Source organism: Eutrigla gurnardus (genome assembly GCF_963514095.1).
Source record: "Eutrigla gurnardus genome assembly, chromosome: 11".
Lineage (NCBI taxonomy): Eukaryota > Metazoa > Chordata > Actinopteri > Perciformes > Triglidae > Eutrigla > Eutrigla gurnardus.
Genome location: NC_139925.1, coordinates 12,433,906 through 12,449,405, shown reverse-complemented (window position 1 = coordinate 12,449,405; position 15,500 = coordinate 12,433,906). Strand labels below are relative to the sequence as shown.

Below are 15,500 nucleotides of genomic sequence, written 5' to 3'. Positions count from 1 at the left end.
CCCAGACATTGATTAAATTAAAACTGGTTAATGTTTTTCCACTGGTAGGGGGCATGTTTTCCACTGGCTAGAGCAAGACCTACCTTAAAGGCAATGGAAAAAATCTGTACTTTCTAAAATATATTTTAGTGGATGTACTGTTTATACTACACATATTTTAAATACAATAACATCTACATGTTGAATTATTCACAATGTATTTGTCTTATTATGTTTTGTAAAATATATAGATACAAAAGACCCTAGCTGAAATCAGACTGCATACAAATCAAACCAAGCTTCAGAGTATTTTTTAAACAGCAGGTTCTAAATTAATTTAATCTAACGAGCCCTAAATCAGAAGGACCCCTGCTGCTCTGCCCTTTTGCAGATAAACACATTCGAAAACAACCAAAAGGAATTCATTGGTTTCAAATCAACAAGGACGTAGAAAGGTAGAAACAGCTGAGAAATGAAGAATAGTGCTGAGTGACCATAAAAACAGAGTGCAGCCCACATGTCTTTGTCAGGAGCACTGCAATGCTACTTTTGTCAAACAATCAGTGTCTGCAGGGACTTAATAGGTATCATCTAGAAACCTCACAGTGGATGTCAGCCACAGCAATCAAAAATTAAATTGTCATTGTGATAGCTGGTTATTGTGCCACAGTTGTGCTTGTGGTGTCCAATTTGCAAATTAGATTTACATTAGATTTATAGATGTTCCAGTAGCTCATATGTGTAATGAAACCATGTGATTTGTATCAACATAAACGTTGTAGCAGCTTATTCAAAACAGATGCTAAGTGGGTGTTTAAGGGTAATAAAATGTGAATCAGTATCCGTATCTTACAGTGACATCCTTTGAATCCTGAATTAGTGTCTCTGAGTAGTTAGTATGCCAATTCAAATGTTTTATCATAAAAAATTCGATAAAAAGTTAAACAGTATGTCAACAATTTTTGTATGTCATTAATATGTCATAAAACTGTGATAGTATATGTCATAAAAAGTAGATAAAGTAAATAAAGTCATGAAAATGTCTTTGTATAGTACGTCAGTGAAATGACGTACTAAAAGTATAACATGTCAGCATGTCATAAACAGATAATAAAAAGTCATAGTATAGTATGTCATTGAAATACACATGAAATAATATGAAATATGTATAGCATAGTATGTCGAAAAAGGTCATAGTATAGAATGATGAAAATAAGTAATGAAAAAAGTCATAGTATGTCATAAAAACTCGTAGTATAATATGTTAAAGAAAATCATAAAAAAGTCATAGTATAGTTTTTGAAAAAAGTAATTGAAAAAGTCATATTATAGCATGTCATATAAGGCAATAAAAATGGTCATACTATAGGATGTCGAAAAATATAATAATGAATATATATTTTCAGAGACATATTGTTGAGAAATTGTTAAGAATAATGTAAAATCAGTCTGCACGCCTCCAAAGTGAATTAGTCCTGATGTCATAGGAATGCCTAACTGGTCTTCCTGCAGTCAGTGTTAATCATCAACCATTATTGGGCAGATTTCTTATGATGATGTCATTGATGACTTTGCATCAAGGAAGCAAAGAAAGGTCAGGATTTAGATGACTGTTCTGCAACTGTGTGCAATAGTATTGTGTTGTTGAATTTGTGTATTTGTGTGATATAAGATTTGTGCTGTTTGGTTTTATTTGTGTGTGTTTTGTTAGCAATATGTTACAATTGAATGTGTATAGGTAGTGATTTGATTCTGTATTGTATTTCTATGTGTATGCTTAATTTTTTTGCTGTTCTCCATACTTTACTTTTGGTATTTATGATCATATATAATTGTACATCTACAAAGTTTTGTGTTGTTTCAATTTTTTTAGCCACTGCCAGCGCTATTTCACCTGACACATTTCATTTTTTTGTTAAAAAGCCATAGAATTATTGTTGAGTATATCACAAAAAGTCATCAAAAAGTCATAGGACAACATGTCTAAAGAAATCATATAAAAAGGATGTAAAAAAATTGTATAGCATGCGAAAAAGGTTATGAAAAGGTCATAGTATAGCATGTCGAAAAAAGGCATAAAAGAGTAATATTATAGTATGTTGAATAAAGTCGTAGCATAGTATGTGGAAATAAATCATAGTTTGGCATGTTGAAAAAAGTCATAGTATAGCACGTCAAAAAAAGTTGTTATAAAAGTCATTGTAAAGCATGTCAGAAAAATGTCATAGTATATAGCATGTTGAAAAAAACGCCATAGCATAACATGTCGATAACATGTTGAAAAAGGTCACAGTATGGTGTGTCGAAGAAAGTAATGAAAAAGTCACAGTATAGAATATCGGAAGACGATGGATGGATGGATAGAATGTTGATAAAAGTCAGAAAAGAAATAGCATGTCAAAAAAAGTTTTGGTACTGCATGTCGAGAACGGTCATAAAAAAGTAATACTATAGCATGTCGAAAAAAGTCATATAGCATGTTGAAAAAAGTTGCAGTAAAGCTGTCAAAATGTCATACAAAAGTCATCTAAAAAATGTCATAAAAATAAAAAAGTCATAGTATAGGATTAAAGTAAAAATTCCATAGCATGTCATAAAAATGGCATAATATAATTGTTTTTATCAAAATGTAGTATAATCATTAAGTATAGTACGCCATCAAAATGTCATAAAATAGTAAGACACCAAAAGCTCTTTGCAAAGTATGTCATTAAATTGTCAAAAACAGCCATAATATAGTAAGGCATGAAGATGTAAAATATGATATAGTCCAGTATGTTACACACACATGTCATTATAACTATAAGAATAGTAAGTAAGTAAGAATAGTAAGTAAGTATAGTATGTCGATAAACTGTCAGGAAAATGTCATAGTGTAGTTTGTCATAGCAACTTCTCAAAAAATGCCATAGTATGTCATAAACATTTGCTAAAAAAATCATAAAAAATGTCATAGTATAGTATGTCCAATGCATGTCACAAAAATGTGATTGTATAGTATGTCATACTTGTATTAATTTTTTGTAAATGTTACTTTAATTCCTTATCTATTTTCTTTGGATTATACCTCTTAAATATGGTTTTAAAAGCTGCCGTTTTACTTTAAATTTTGTGTTATTGCTCATTTCTAAATCATTATTACTAAATTATGCTAAATGATTTTATACTTCCTCCACCACTGCTTACAATATGGTATATTTTGTACAACACATGGTTTTTAATGGTGGTAAGTAGTAAATGTGTAGCCAACGTGCCTCTGCTCCTGGCCTCCAGCTCCTTTTCCATGAGTTCTTTCGGAGAGGGAAACTCACTGAGCTTGACCTTGGACATGTTGTTATTCTGACCAACTGTACTGATCACCTCCGGTTCCTTCTCATGACTGTTCTCAGTCTGAACATGGATCCAAGGGATTTTCCTGATGACAAAGAAATAGCAGACCTATTGTGTACATCATGATTTAGGGTAAATTCAATACAATTTATTGAATCGCATACATACCTTTTGAACTTGTAGATAAAGAATGCTGCTAAACCAACAAACACCACAGTGAGCAGCATCAGCATGGCTGACCCACTGTGGATGGAGTTTGAATCCACAAGCGGTGCTGAAAGTCGAATGCATCGAATTAGTGTCACATTTGGAACACGACAAAACAAAGACTTCATCACGTTTCCTCCACTGGAAGGGAACCCTAGAGGGCACATCATCCCCTATTCTTCCCTTAAACGGCATCCTAGTGGATACTTCATCATGTTTTCTCCACTAGAAAGGGTCCCTAGAATATACTTCATCACATTTTCTCCAACGGAAGGGACCCTAGAACCCTAGAGAGCACTTCATTACATTTTCTCTACTGGAAGGGCACCCTTGTTGATACTTCTTCATGTTTTCTCCACTAGAAGGAAATTATAGAGGGTACTTCATGATGTTTTCTCCACTGAAAGGGACCCTAGAGGGCCCTTCATAATATTTTCTCCACTGGAAAAAGAACCCTAGAGGGTACTTATTCATATTTTCTCCATTGGAAGGGCACCCAGGAGAGCATTTTTTCCCCCCGATGTCCACCAGCAGTTTAAGAGCTGCCCTCTGCATGTTATCATGGTATTACTACTGCCTCTCCCTGGGGTATATAGGTACCTCATGCATAGTCATGGGTTTTTAAATGCTGATATGCACTATTCAAAGTATTTCCCCTTGCCTCCCATCTTTCTCTCCTTCAGAGAGACGCATGTGAAGTCTATGACCTTTCTGGATCATCTAAAAGGTAACCCAGACCTTTGTACGCAGACACAAATGAAGACAGATCCATTGGAGGATGAAAAGGGTAAAGCCACGCAGGGCTGATCGACACGTTTTTGTGATATGCTAATGACCCTGTGACCTCGCTGATTTCCTCAGTGCATACCAAATGCCGTCTTTGTCAGTCATGTCATTGATTAGCTGTTTTCAAAACAGAGCTACTGTCTCACATTTTCAGGTGCAAAAACGGAATCACTGTGAAATATATTTAAATCCTGTGATATGCAGTATCAAATACATCTCGGGAATACTTTGTCTTCGTCTTATTTTTTTCAGTGTTTGAATACAACTTAATGTCAAATCATCTCAAGTAAGACATATGGCTTATCTTTTGCACATCTTCAAGTGGAACAAATACACTGTAGACATACTATATCGAATTGGCAAACATTAGGACTAAGCTCTATTTGGACAAATTGATATAGCAATGATGGGCTAAAGGTTACAGACAAACTTACCCAAAGTTTGATGAGTCAAATACACAATAATGCGAATACCCGCTTTCAGTTCAAACTGGATCAGGCCTTGGTTCAGGGCAGTGACAAAAATATCTGATATCTGTTTTAGGAATTTAACAAAAACACAAACAGAATGTCCAAATCATGTTATGAACAGGTGATTTAGAACTTACACTAACAAAAAACTTTTGTTAGATAAGAATATTGACACCACTCTTATGTCAGTATGTTATGTATAGAGCTTAAACTCGGAAGCAATTTTAGCATAATGACTGTAAGCAGGGGGAAACAGCTAGCCCGGACTGTCTAGTACACCTCTACCATTTGAGCTATCTAGCACCCCATGTGATGTGCATTTTTTATAAAAATGTCACATTATAATTAATCCAGTATTTCTATATATATACTGGTACTTACCGTCTCTAGAGTGTCCTCACTTCCTTTCCTGTGCTCACTTGCTGTCTGCTCATCAGGCAATATGAAGAGCTCCGCTGTAGATGGAAGTCCCGGATACAAAGACACCAGAAGCTGATCTTCAGGGACCCCAGACACCTGCAGTGCCACCACAACACAACAGGTGGGTATAAAGTTTGGACCTTCACTTCGGACAATAACGTCAAAATCGCTAAACATCAGCTTCAATTCAAATTCCCAATGTGCTCACTGTTGTTAAAGGTTAAGCCAGAAAAGACTAAATTACACATGTGGCCCATAAAACATCATGGCTACGATATCAATACTGCATACAGGTATAAAATAGTAATGACGGTGAAAGCCACTGGTGGCCGATGTTGGCTCCTGGAAAGACCTCAAAGCAATATGGTCCTGATGTACCTGTGACAGAGCTGTCCGCACCACGCGGCTTATGTCTTCCCTCCACTCTGGGATGTCAGGGTTGTGCTCATCAAGAGCTGGCGAGAACGTCAACAGCAGCGACCTGAAGAATGCTGGGAAGAAAAAGGCAAACATAAATAAATTAAATAATTAATGACTGCTGGAATATGAATGTTACTTCTGGTTTCGTTTTTGATCAATCTGATGCGCAGTTTTGTCTTTTCTCATTTGGCAACATACGCCTTGAAGTTAATTGCTCTTCAAGAATTCGTGTTCGCCCTGCGTGACATTTTATTCATTACATAAGTTGACAACAACGTGGTGTTGCTTTCAAAGCGGACTGAGAAAGTATCCCCAAGAAAGTATATTGCATATTCATGTAACGTGAATCACACCAATTAAAGCGCTTTGAAGACTGTCTTCCCCACTCACCTTTAAGAGTTATAACTTTTGAATCCTGCATTATGGTGCTCCCAGAAGCAACCTGGACCGTGACCTTGTTTTTTCCTTCTCTCTGAAATGTGAAGGCGATGCTTCCCTCCAAGGTTATAACAGGCTGGATTTCAAAAAAGAAAAAAACAAACACAGAGAAAGGCCCTGTATCCACTCAGCGATGATAGAAACCACATACGTGCAGCCCTTGACATACTGTATAATGAGGGGATGCGGCACGCAAGGCAATCAATGTGATTACTAAATAGAACCAGCAGTCCTTGCTGGATCATCCAGGAAGACGCGGTGCAGTCACGTGCACTCAAAAAATTTACATGATTTGTGCCAAAGCGCTGTAGATTTGCACTTTGTTAACAACAACACAAAGACATTAGGATGGAAAAGTGGGAATGGAACAATAGTGTGAGTAGGAGGAGAAGCTTCTCACCTCAGAGCTGTTGTCAAACCACCAGAAGAAGGTCAAGGTTCTGGTGTGACTTGGCCAAACCACCGCCGTCAGGTTAACTTCCTTTCCCCTGATGGCTACAATAGGAGCGGAGAGATAAACCCGCTCCACCGGACCTGAGGCAGCAACACATACACCACCACACATGGGTTACACACAAAGAAATAAAGGCACACACACAAATGACTCAACGACGGAGTATCACTTCAATCACAGCTGATGTGGATTTAGTGTGTTTTTCCCTTTTTCCAAGGCTAAAAAAAGGCATAAGTAATACAGCCATGACTCAAATTAAATGCAGCACAGTGGGAACGTGAGTATCCATGAAAGAGAAAAGAGCCATGCTTTATGCACTGCCGCAGGAATGAGTAATGATATTTCTTATTTCACATACTGGTGATGTGTAAAAACAGCGTGCTGCTGTCAGATCCCTGGTTGTTTTCAGCAGAAGCTGTCACTCTGTAAATCCCAGTCGCCCTGTAGATGTGGTTGATGCCATCGTCGGTCCTGCTCAGGTTCGAGTATGTGATCTTGATGCCGTCCCCAAAGTCGAGGCCAATGCTGGTCCTCAGCGAGTCACCCTGCAGACGGGCGGAAAGACATGGCATCTGTCACCACGGCTTAGGTCAGGCAACTTCAAAAAAGGCCACATACAAGCAGAATGAGAGCAGTCCACTGCTAAAGTGCATGGGCTACGAGCTGTGTCAGAAACACTTTGCTGGTGAATATGAATGGAAAGAGACAGAAATTCAACTGAGAGATTAAGAGGAAAAGTAAAAAGAGAGCTACAGAGTGCATGAAAGTGTCCCAGGGATTAGCTTACTATCTGGTGCCATCTCACCAACTGATAAAATCAAAATCATCCAAAAACAAACACACACATTCCCATTATTGAAGCGTTTTTCACCTAAATTACGAGAAAAAAAACAACATTTTTTCACAATTATCTTGTGACATCTAGCCATGTAGATAGCTTTGATTTTATTTACCCGTACTTTGGGATATCTGTGTTTCTCCCTCACTAATATAATGTCTTCGGGGCTTAATTTGTGATGCTCACAATATTAAAAAAATACATTTAAATAAACAACAACAGCTTGCATATCCAGAGACAGTGTATCCGTTTCTCTGCATATACCACAGTACACTCTGTCAACATATTTTCAGCAGAACGCCGTTTCAATGAAAAACATTCACAGAGAGATCTGACAGATTTCTTGTCCGGTAATGATATCGTTTGAATTTCTCAATTCACCACAAACAAAATTCCCTTTGGCCCCCAGGATTTTGCCTACAGACAGAAATCTCAGAGATATCTCAGAACCTGGTAAATAATAACAAAACTATGTCCATAGCTACACTTGAGGTAAGCGGGAAAATATACGAGCCATATTCGTGTGGCTCCAGATGAAAATATCTCAGGAACTTTTAGACAGACTGACATATTGCGCATAGATTTGGTGCACACATTCATGGTTCCCAGAGGGTGTATCATAATGACTTTGGTGGTCCCCTGACTGTTGCTCTGGCAGCATCATGTGGTTGTTATTTTTGGTTTTGTGTGAAATATCTTGCATATATTGGATGGACAGCCGTGACATTTGGTAATGACAGGGAACGGGAAGACAGGGTCTTCAGAGAAGGAATCATAAAAGCTATTACCTGATATCTTATTTCAATCAATTTATGACAGTTTTTATGAAATACTTTACTGTGACTTTTTAAAAATGACTTCTTTCATGACATATTGCAGATTCACAAGGCAAGATCTATTACTAGGGGGAACTACCTGGTACGTTTTGTCATGAAAACACATGTGAGAAGTGACATGGGAAACAATATTTTAATTCCAAAAGTCAGTTAAAAGGTTAAAAAGACAAACTAAATGACAACATGCTACTCTGACTTTTAATGACATTTTAATGCAATACTATACCATATAATGACTTTGAGACTCACATCGTCGAGGTAGACCATGAATGTAACATTGCTTCCAACGGTGGCACTGAGCTCTCCCTGACTGGTGGACAGTCGGAGGCCTCGGGGTGGTCTGGGACGACACGCCTGCCTCTTGGGCGAGTACACATTCCTCTCTTCCTCCTTACAGTTATTGGACAAAACCTTTCGATACCTTTGAAGCATAAAGGAAAAAAAAAAAGGTGTCTCATAATCCCATATTACATACTATTACAGCGTTATACTAGTTTAAAAGTAAAGACTATTTACTTTCTTCTAATAAAACGTTTTTTTTTTTTTAAATGGTTTCCCAACCATCCAGAATTCATTTAATTGATTCCTATTCATAGCAGTTCCTAAAATTCAATAAAGTACATTATTCATACTATTCAATCCTTTTTTTTTATTTGAACAAAAACTAAAAACGGCATCATCATGGAATTGGGACACAATCCAGGCTACTGGTTTCAGCTCTATCAGAGGCTTTCCCCCCCCTCCCCGAACCTTTGAAGAAGTGAATCATTATTTTGCGTTTGTGTTTGAGACAAGGTGACAAACAAGCTGGAAGGAAAATAATATTGTTTTGTGATGGATTGAACATTGTGGACCACTTACCCTGTGCTGTTAAGGAAGCTTTGGCTGGTGCTGCAGCTTTTAGTGGCACCATTTGGATTAAACCAAAAAGCAGGGGAGCACTTCCCATCCGTCTGGCGTTCCCAACCGTAATCACTGCAAAAACCCGAAACAAAACCAAAACAGGACACTTTATACAATGATAAATACTGCACCTCAAAGAAACTAACTTCTACAAGCTTCTGTCAACGGGCAAATGCTTCGCAGTTGGAGCTTCATGGTGTATTTTAAGACCATAAGTAGAGACATGATTGCCAGACAAGCAAGATCAAAAAGAATTTTAGACAGCTGGGTGAAAGACATTTAAAATTCATTTAGTGATTCATTATTAATTGAATTCTAATAAGTCACTTGACATTATGCAAATGACAGTAGCACAATGAAAAGTTCCTAACTCCCATGTTCCATTTCAAAACTATAATTAGATTCAATGAATACAGTCATATCGGTTTTCCAGTAAATGGGCGATGCAACATAGATATCAAGGCGTATATCAAGTCCTGCAAGCTGATACTTTTGTTTTTGTTTTTTTTATTATAAATGTCTAGAAGCAGCCATAATTAGGTTTACGTGAATTAGATGTTCGGAGAAGAGGGGCTGTTTTGGTAAACAAGTAATGAAAGAAATGAAGGACCACTGGGGATAAAAGTCTCAGTTACCGTATAGTCCCAGTTAGGAAAGCGGATAGAAGAAGTCATTACCATTCAAAATCATAGGATGTGCAGAGGCATGGCTCTGAAGAATAGATCCTCGAATAATCCTGGGCCAGCATGCAACGGTTGCCTGGTCTGCGCTTCATATAGATCTGCTTCTCGCCCATAACACACAGCTCCCCCTATCAAACGGAGAAAAAGATCATCTAGTTTTTCACAAAGTTGAAAGAAACTCTGGAAAGAAAAGAGAAGGAAATAACACATTTTGTCCATGCATTAAGTGTGTGTGTGCTGTGTTGGTATGAGGACCCGCAAACATGCATCTCTTTAAGCTGACAATACATCGATAGTGTTTAGTATTCCGGTAACCTTGTTGTGCAGATGCCATGTTTGATAATCTCCGTCCATGCATCTTCTGCTAAAGAGACCCTTGTAGTCAATCTTGATCAGCTGCCACTCTGACCGGTGACTGAAGTGTCCAAAGAAACTGGAAGGTGATTAACCAAGATGCACATTTCAGATAACACCATCATGAGATACAGATATACCAGTTTCTGATATGATACTGTTACAACAGCACCAAAAAGGTGACAGACAGGAACTTCAAGTGCACCTTTCTTTGTTTACATCCACAGAAGAACTAATTCTTAAAGACTCATATTATTTGTTTTATTCCTGCTAGATTGTAAATTCGTGTCTCTGCTTACGTGATGATGTGATTGTCAGATTCTGGCTCCATTAAAACTCCATCCACATACAAAGGTGCCAAGGAGAAACTGTGACGGTCCCATTTTTTCCCTTCGTCCAAACTGATCCTTCAGGGGGAAAGAAAAAACAACAACAAAGGGAAAAAAAGAAAAATCTGTCAACAAATGAAGATCTGTCTTTCTGTCTATCCATTCATTTATCTCTCTGCAGTGGCTAAACATATTGTTTCCTCTATGCATATAGCATTAAACATCACAGGAGGTTGAGCAGTGAAGAACAAGGTACAAAGAAGTATTAGGGGGGGGGGGGGGGGGGGGGGGGGGGGGGGGATATGGATGATGTAGCTTTTGCCACGGTTGAAAAATGGAGCACCTCAGATTCTCTTCAATGTGAAAAATTATCTCGACACTGAGCTGAACAATGGAACAAATGTTCCTCAGCCCAAGGAAATTTTCGAAGGTGACAAAACAACAGAAAAAGGAGATATGACTCAGGTTGTAACATTAGAAATAGATTTGGGGGGTTTTCAAATCACCATTCCTAGAGCTTAATCACTTTTGACAGGGCTATAATGTGCGGGGACATCAAAGTAGATAGTGTTACAAAGCGCCCACAATATGAGGGACTTATGAGGGCATTCTCAGTTTCATATTTCCACCCTGCTACTCTTTACATTTACATAAAAGCACTCAAACCATCATATCCAACCGAGAGTACAAAGCTGTAACAGACTCTCTTCTGTTGGAAATTATTCTGACAGTTCTGAAGCCGCAGTGCCGATACAATAATCATGCAAACGTGGCCCATCAGCATTTCAAAACATTAAATGTAATCATATGCTGCATCAAACCCAGAGAAAATAATTACACCCCAGATAATTTCCCACTATAAGTCCAACGACTACAGTTCCTACAGTAATTATGATGTCAGCGACTGTCAGTAGCTACACATACCACAAGTGTCGAATAGGAGTTGCTGCATGTAGGACGGCCAGCAAAGCCCCTCCGTTGTCAAGAAACCAAACGTTGTGCTCTTCGTCAAAAATCTGTGTTGGTGCACATTGAAAAGACACATTTGCTCCACTCCTGAGAGCACTCTTTCAATAGGAATACATCATCTCTTCAAAGGTACGCATGCGATGTCTAGACCCACCTGTCTCCAGCTATTTCCTGCATCTGACGTTATAAACATCCCAAGGTTAGAAGAGGACAGCTCTGTTCCGATGTTCCCTGATTACAACAACATGAATGATTTTACTCAGTGTGCATTAACATAGAAAAGACCCCATAACACACTTATGTGCACAATCTCTTGATGAAGTCATTAAGCTGAGTAATTTAGTGAATCTGTGCATGTCCTTCGTTTTCCACGGGAGGACACGTCTATGACTTACCGCTGTCTGGTCATCTCACTCGAAAAAATAGGAGATTTAGCTGTTTAGTAGTTTCAGTATCTGATTTCAATGACAGAAAGAGGACGTTGGGTGATTCGTGCTGTGTGTGTTTCTGCAGTTGCACTGCTACAATGCATTTAACCGAGACCGTAGGGATACCTCTAATCTGATCAGTTTATAAATGAAATGCACTTCCTCCAGGCAACTCTACCTGCAGCCACGATGATTCCTGGCACAGACTTCTTGCTGGTGATGGGTCCGGACGTGTAGGGATTCTCAGACATCTCCAGATGAAGATGCAGCGAACAAAATGGCTGTCAACAAAAAAAAAACGTATTCCAATGGAGCACAGGTTGAGACAATGTGCATCAGACGGATCAAAGAAGCAATTATAATTAGCTTTGCCTTCAAACTATGCTTCCCGTTGAGAGGAAAGTGCTAACATTCCCAGATACCATTTATAAAACAAAGATACTTTGTTCCTCACATCTCCTCTACCTCTCTTCTGTATAAAAAAAAAAGATGGCTGAGAGGACACAGAGGGTTATTTGAATTGTTTCATTCTAAAGCAAACAAGGCATGTAATTAAAATTCCCTAAGATGCACTGATAAAACTGGCAAAATTGATTCAAATCATTTTCACTCATCTCTCAAAGGAAAGCACAATGAAAAACATCAATACAGCTTTTCAAACAGCAGAGGTTGGAGCGGGGTCAGAAAGCAGACAAAAAGCATGATGGCCGTCTGTATGACAAAGAGCAATATTGTTACCCGCTATTACCGGAACCATTTACATTATTTCAAACAGACTCTAAAGTACACATGGACTGGATTAGATGAATATTGTACCTGCTGTAATAACAACACGGCTGCATAATGTAATTGACTGTAATCTAACATGCATTAGTCCAGCGTGACTACAGGTAGTAAATTTAAATCACAGAGGTTAATGGAAAGTCTGGAACCCTGAAACTATACACGATGACACTCTGTGCTTAACACTGATAATAAGAATATTCCAGCTGTGCATCTCCTTTGCCATTTAAGGAGGCCGATGCTAAAGCCTGCACCTTGCCATGCGTAAATATGGCTCCCAATCAAAAAACATCCAAAAGCCCAGCTGATGAGGTTGAACAATTTGATGAATGATATATGTCCTAAGCGCCATTTTGCATGAATGAGAGCGTAAATTCACCGCTGCCCAAAGGCTCAATCTCACCAGAATGCAGTGAAGGTTATTTCCAGCCACATCGGTGGCAGGAGCTGGCAGCAGGGCCCATGTTTGTCCCTTGTTGTATGTGACGAAAGTCTTGACATGACTGTCAAGCAGTTTGTTGGCGAGATACATGCCATTTATCCCCTCGACCTGCGAAGCGAAACGGAAAAACACTTTCAGGATATTCATGAAGCATTAGAGCTCAACAGAAAACCAATAACTAATAATCAGTTCATTGATTCAGACCCTTTACTTAAAGGCAGAGGATGTCATTCCATTCAGATATGTCTGTCAATGCTTAATGCCGACTTCCTGATTGTGCACACTCCAGCACTTGTTTGGCGTTCTCGGGGGAGCGGCTTTAAACAGAGGTCTGAAAGAAGGGGGCGGGACTTTTTCAGTTTGCGGTGCTTTCAAAATCAAACTTTCTGTTTTTTTCTAAATTACCTACTCAACCTTTAAATACAATAAGCAATACCACGATGTAAAAACACTTGTAAATGACAATTCGGATTTGTTTATGTTAATGTTCTTTATGTAAGGTTTTCTATAATGTTACAGCTAATCTTAACTACGTTGTTGTGTAGTTTAATCTCTACCAATGCACCATATTTTATAGACAACATTTTAAACTCAAAATTACCTCCTTACTAGTGTGAAATGAATGTGGCGGACAATTATTACCTCTCAAATTAGTGTAATGGGAGTGTAGCAGAATAAAAATGGAAATGCAAACGTGAAGTACCTCAAAATATTACTGAAGGTAGAGCATATGAATAAATGTACTCCTTGCATTCCACCACTGCCATCGAGCTTCTTCAGTGTGAGGATTTGCTGCTTTAATGGTTTTATATCATTTTAAAAATTAATAATTAGGGTGTTTACTGTTGAACAGATAAAAGAAGCAATTTGAATCCATCCCCTCAGGGTCTGAATTAAATGCGATGCAACATTTTATAGACAAAATGGAGAATTATAATAGCAAGATTATTTGATAATGAATTGCTAGTTGCTGCCCTATATATAGGAGAGTACTCTTAAAAAATGTAATTATACATATAGTGCTCTCCTTGTCTTCTGAAAGCATAGGGACCCTCTTAGCTTTACATGACACAATTAGGATCCATCATTTAAAGCAAATGGATTTGTCTGTTTGATCAAGACAAAATTGCTTCTAATGCATGGTTTCCTTACATAAATAATAAGTTTATGTGCTTAATTTTAAAACATGAGTTGCTACAGGGGCGATAGTGGTACAGTGACAGCAGCAACCCATGAACAAGACGAGCTACGCACCTTATAAAAGTCAACCAGTAGGTTACCAGCGGGTCCTCTGCTGGTTCTCAGGTCCTCTAATGAAAGGGTAAAGTAGACCCCGGGGGAGTCGGAGATATACAGGCTATAAGTGTTGTTCTGATTCCACTCCTGGACTGCAGCAAATACCTGCTTCTCATCCGTACTGATAATGTGCATGTCCTGCAGGGAAGTATTGGTGAGAGGAAGTGAGACAAGTGGAATGTGATTAAACACAAAATACACTTAAAAAGTGACGACAGAACTGTTGAGGAGCTTTAAAAAAAGGCTGAAATTTCTTCACAAAATAACAGTTGTATGACTTGCATTTAGTGTCTTTGTAGCTCACCTTTGGGAGACAATATTTAGGTAATTTCATCCGCTTAAATGCTTCTCTCATGTAGGAGACGAAGTAGCTGGCTCGTCCTGACTTCGTTACCTTTAAAATGAAGTCAAAAAAGCTTTGTCATTCTTTAAATAGACCACATATACATATTTTAGTTTCTCGTCACCTAACACCTTGTTTTTCTCTATTTTAGGTCAGTGACTCTTTTCATTTGTGGTTTTGATTGATGCCATGAGTTTTTCCCTACATAGAGAGAACTATGTAGACTGTTCGGGAATGAAAAGAAAAATGGGATGGGAGTTTTTTTTTTTTTTTACAAGACTGAGTCACATCCCAAATGTGAAATGAGGACATGAAGGTAACACATCTCCCAAAGAAGGTGCCTTCATTTGCGACGCTCCACTGACTTGATAAAACGCTCGCAATTTTGCAGCTTCACAGTGGCAAAAGCAGGCTTAACTTACAAGCAAACAAATTATTATCATTATCTCAATTTGTCTAAAGCAAAGAGGCACTGCAAAATTGTGTTAGTTTTATCTACCGTATGTCTAGAAGATCTTAATGCACTGGTGCTTCACAGTCCACTTGCAGGCAGGCCAACACTACTTGATTGCTTATTTTCTAATCAACTAGAAGGATGGTGTTTGTCCCCCAACATACTACATTAGGGCTCTAATGGAATAATCTATCGGAAATCAATGAGCTGCATTTTCCCAGGCCACATTTTTGAGGATGTTGCACTTGGCTGTTCCTTCTCTCCCAAGAGACTTTGGAGGTGTTGAAGACTGCTTATTTCGTTGTAGCCCCAATCGATAACCTCATTACTCTTTGTCA

At 38.3% G+C, this 15,500-nt stretch overlaps 1 protein-coding gene across 1 annotated transcript in view; it reads right to left on the bottom strand.

Moving 5' to 3' along the window:
- The window catches only part of LOC311020946 (VPS10 domain-containing receptor SorCS3-like), a 38,700-nt gene that overhangs the window by 3,139 nt on the left and 20,061 nt on the right, over positions 1-15,500 (bottom strand). Inside the window, exons 8-26 of the mRNA XM_084021228.1 lie at positions 14,670-14,759; positions 14,324-14,503; positions 13,031-13,177; positions 12,023-12,125; positions 11,571-11,647; positions 11,372-11,463; positions 10,418-10,525; positions 10,080-10,197; positions 9,759-9,892; positions 9,040-9,153; positions 8,428-8,599; positions 6,863-7,049; positions 6,451-6,584; positions 6,003-6,126; positions 5,571-5,683; positions 5,154-5,288; positions 4,737-4,836; positions 3,478-3,583; positions 3,234-3,394 (exon numbers count right to left, since the gene is read on the bottom strand). Coding sequence (XP_083877354.1) covers positions 3,234-3,394; positions 3,478-3,583; positions 4,737-4,836; positions 5,154-5,288; positions 5,571-5,683; positions 6,003-6,126; positions 6,451-6,584; positions 6,863-7,049; positions 8,428-8,599; positions 9,040-9,153; positions 9,759-9,892; positions 10,080-10,197; positions 10,418-10,525; positions 11,372-11,463; positions 11,571-11,647; positions 12,023-12,125; positions 13,031-13,177; positions 14,324-14,503; positions 14,670-14,759 — 2,395 coding nt within the window. The remainder of the gene's footprint in view (positions 1-3,233; positions 3,395-3,477; positions 3,584-4,736; positions 4,837-5,153; positions 5,289-5,570; positions 5,684-6,002; positions 6,127-6,450; positions 6,585-6,862; positions 7,050-8,427; positions 8,600-9,039; positions 9,154-9,758; positions 9,893-10,079; positions 10,198-10,417; positions 10,526-11,371; positions 11,464-11,570; positions 11,648-12,022; positions 12,126-13,030; positions 13,178-14,323; positions 14,504-14,669; positions 14,760-15,500) is intronic.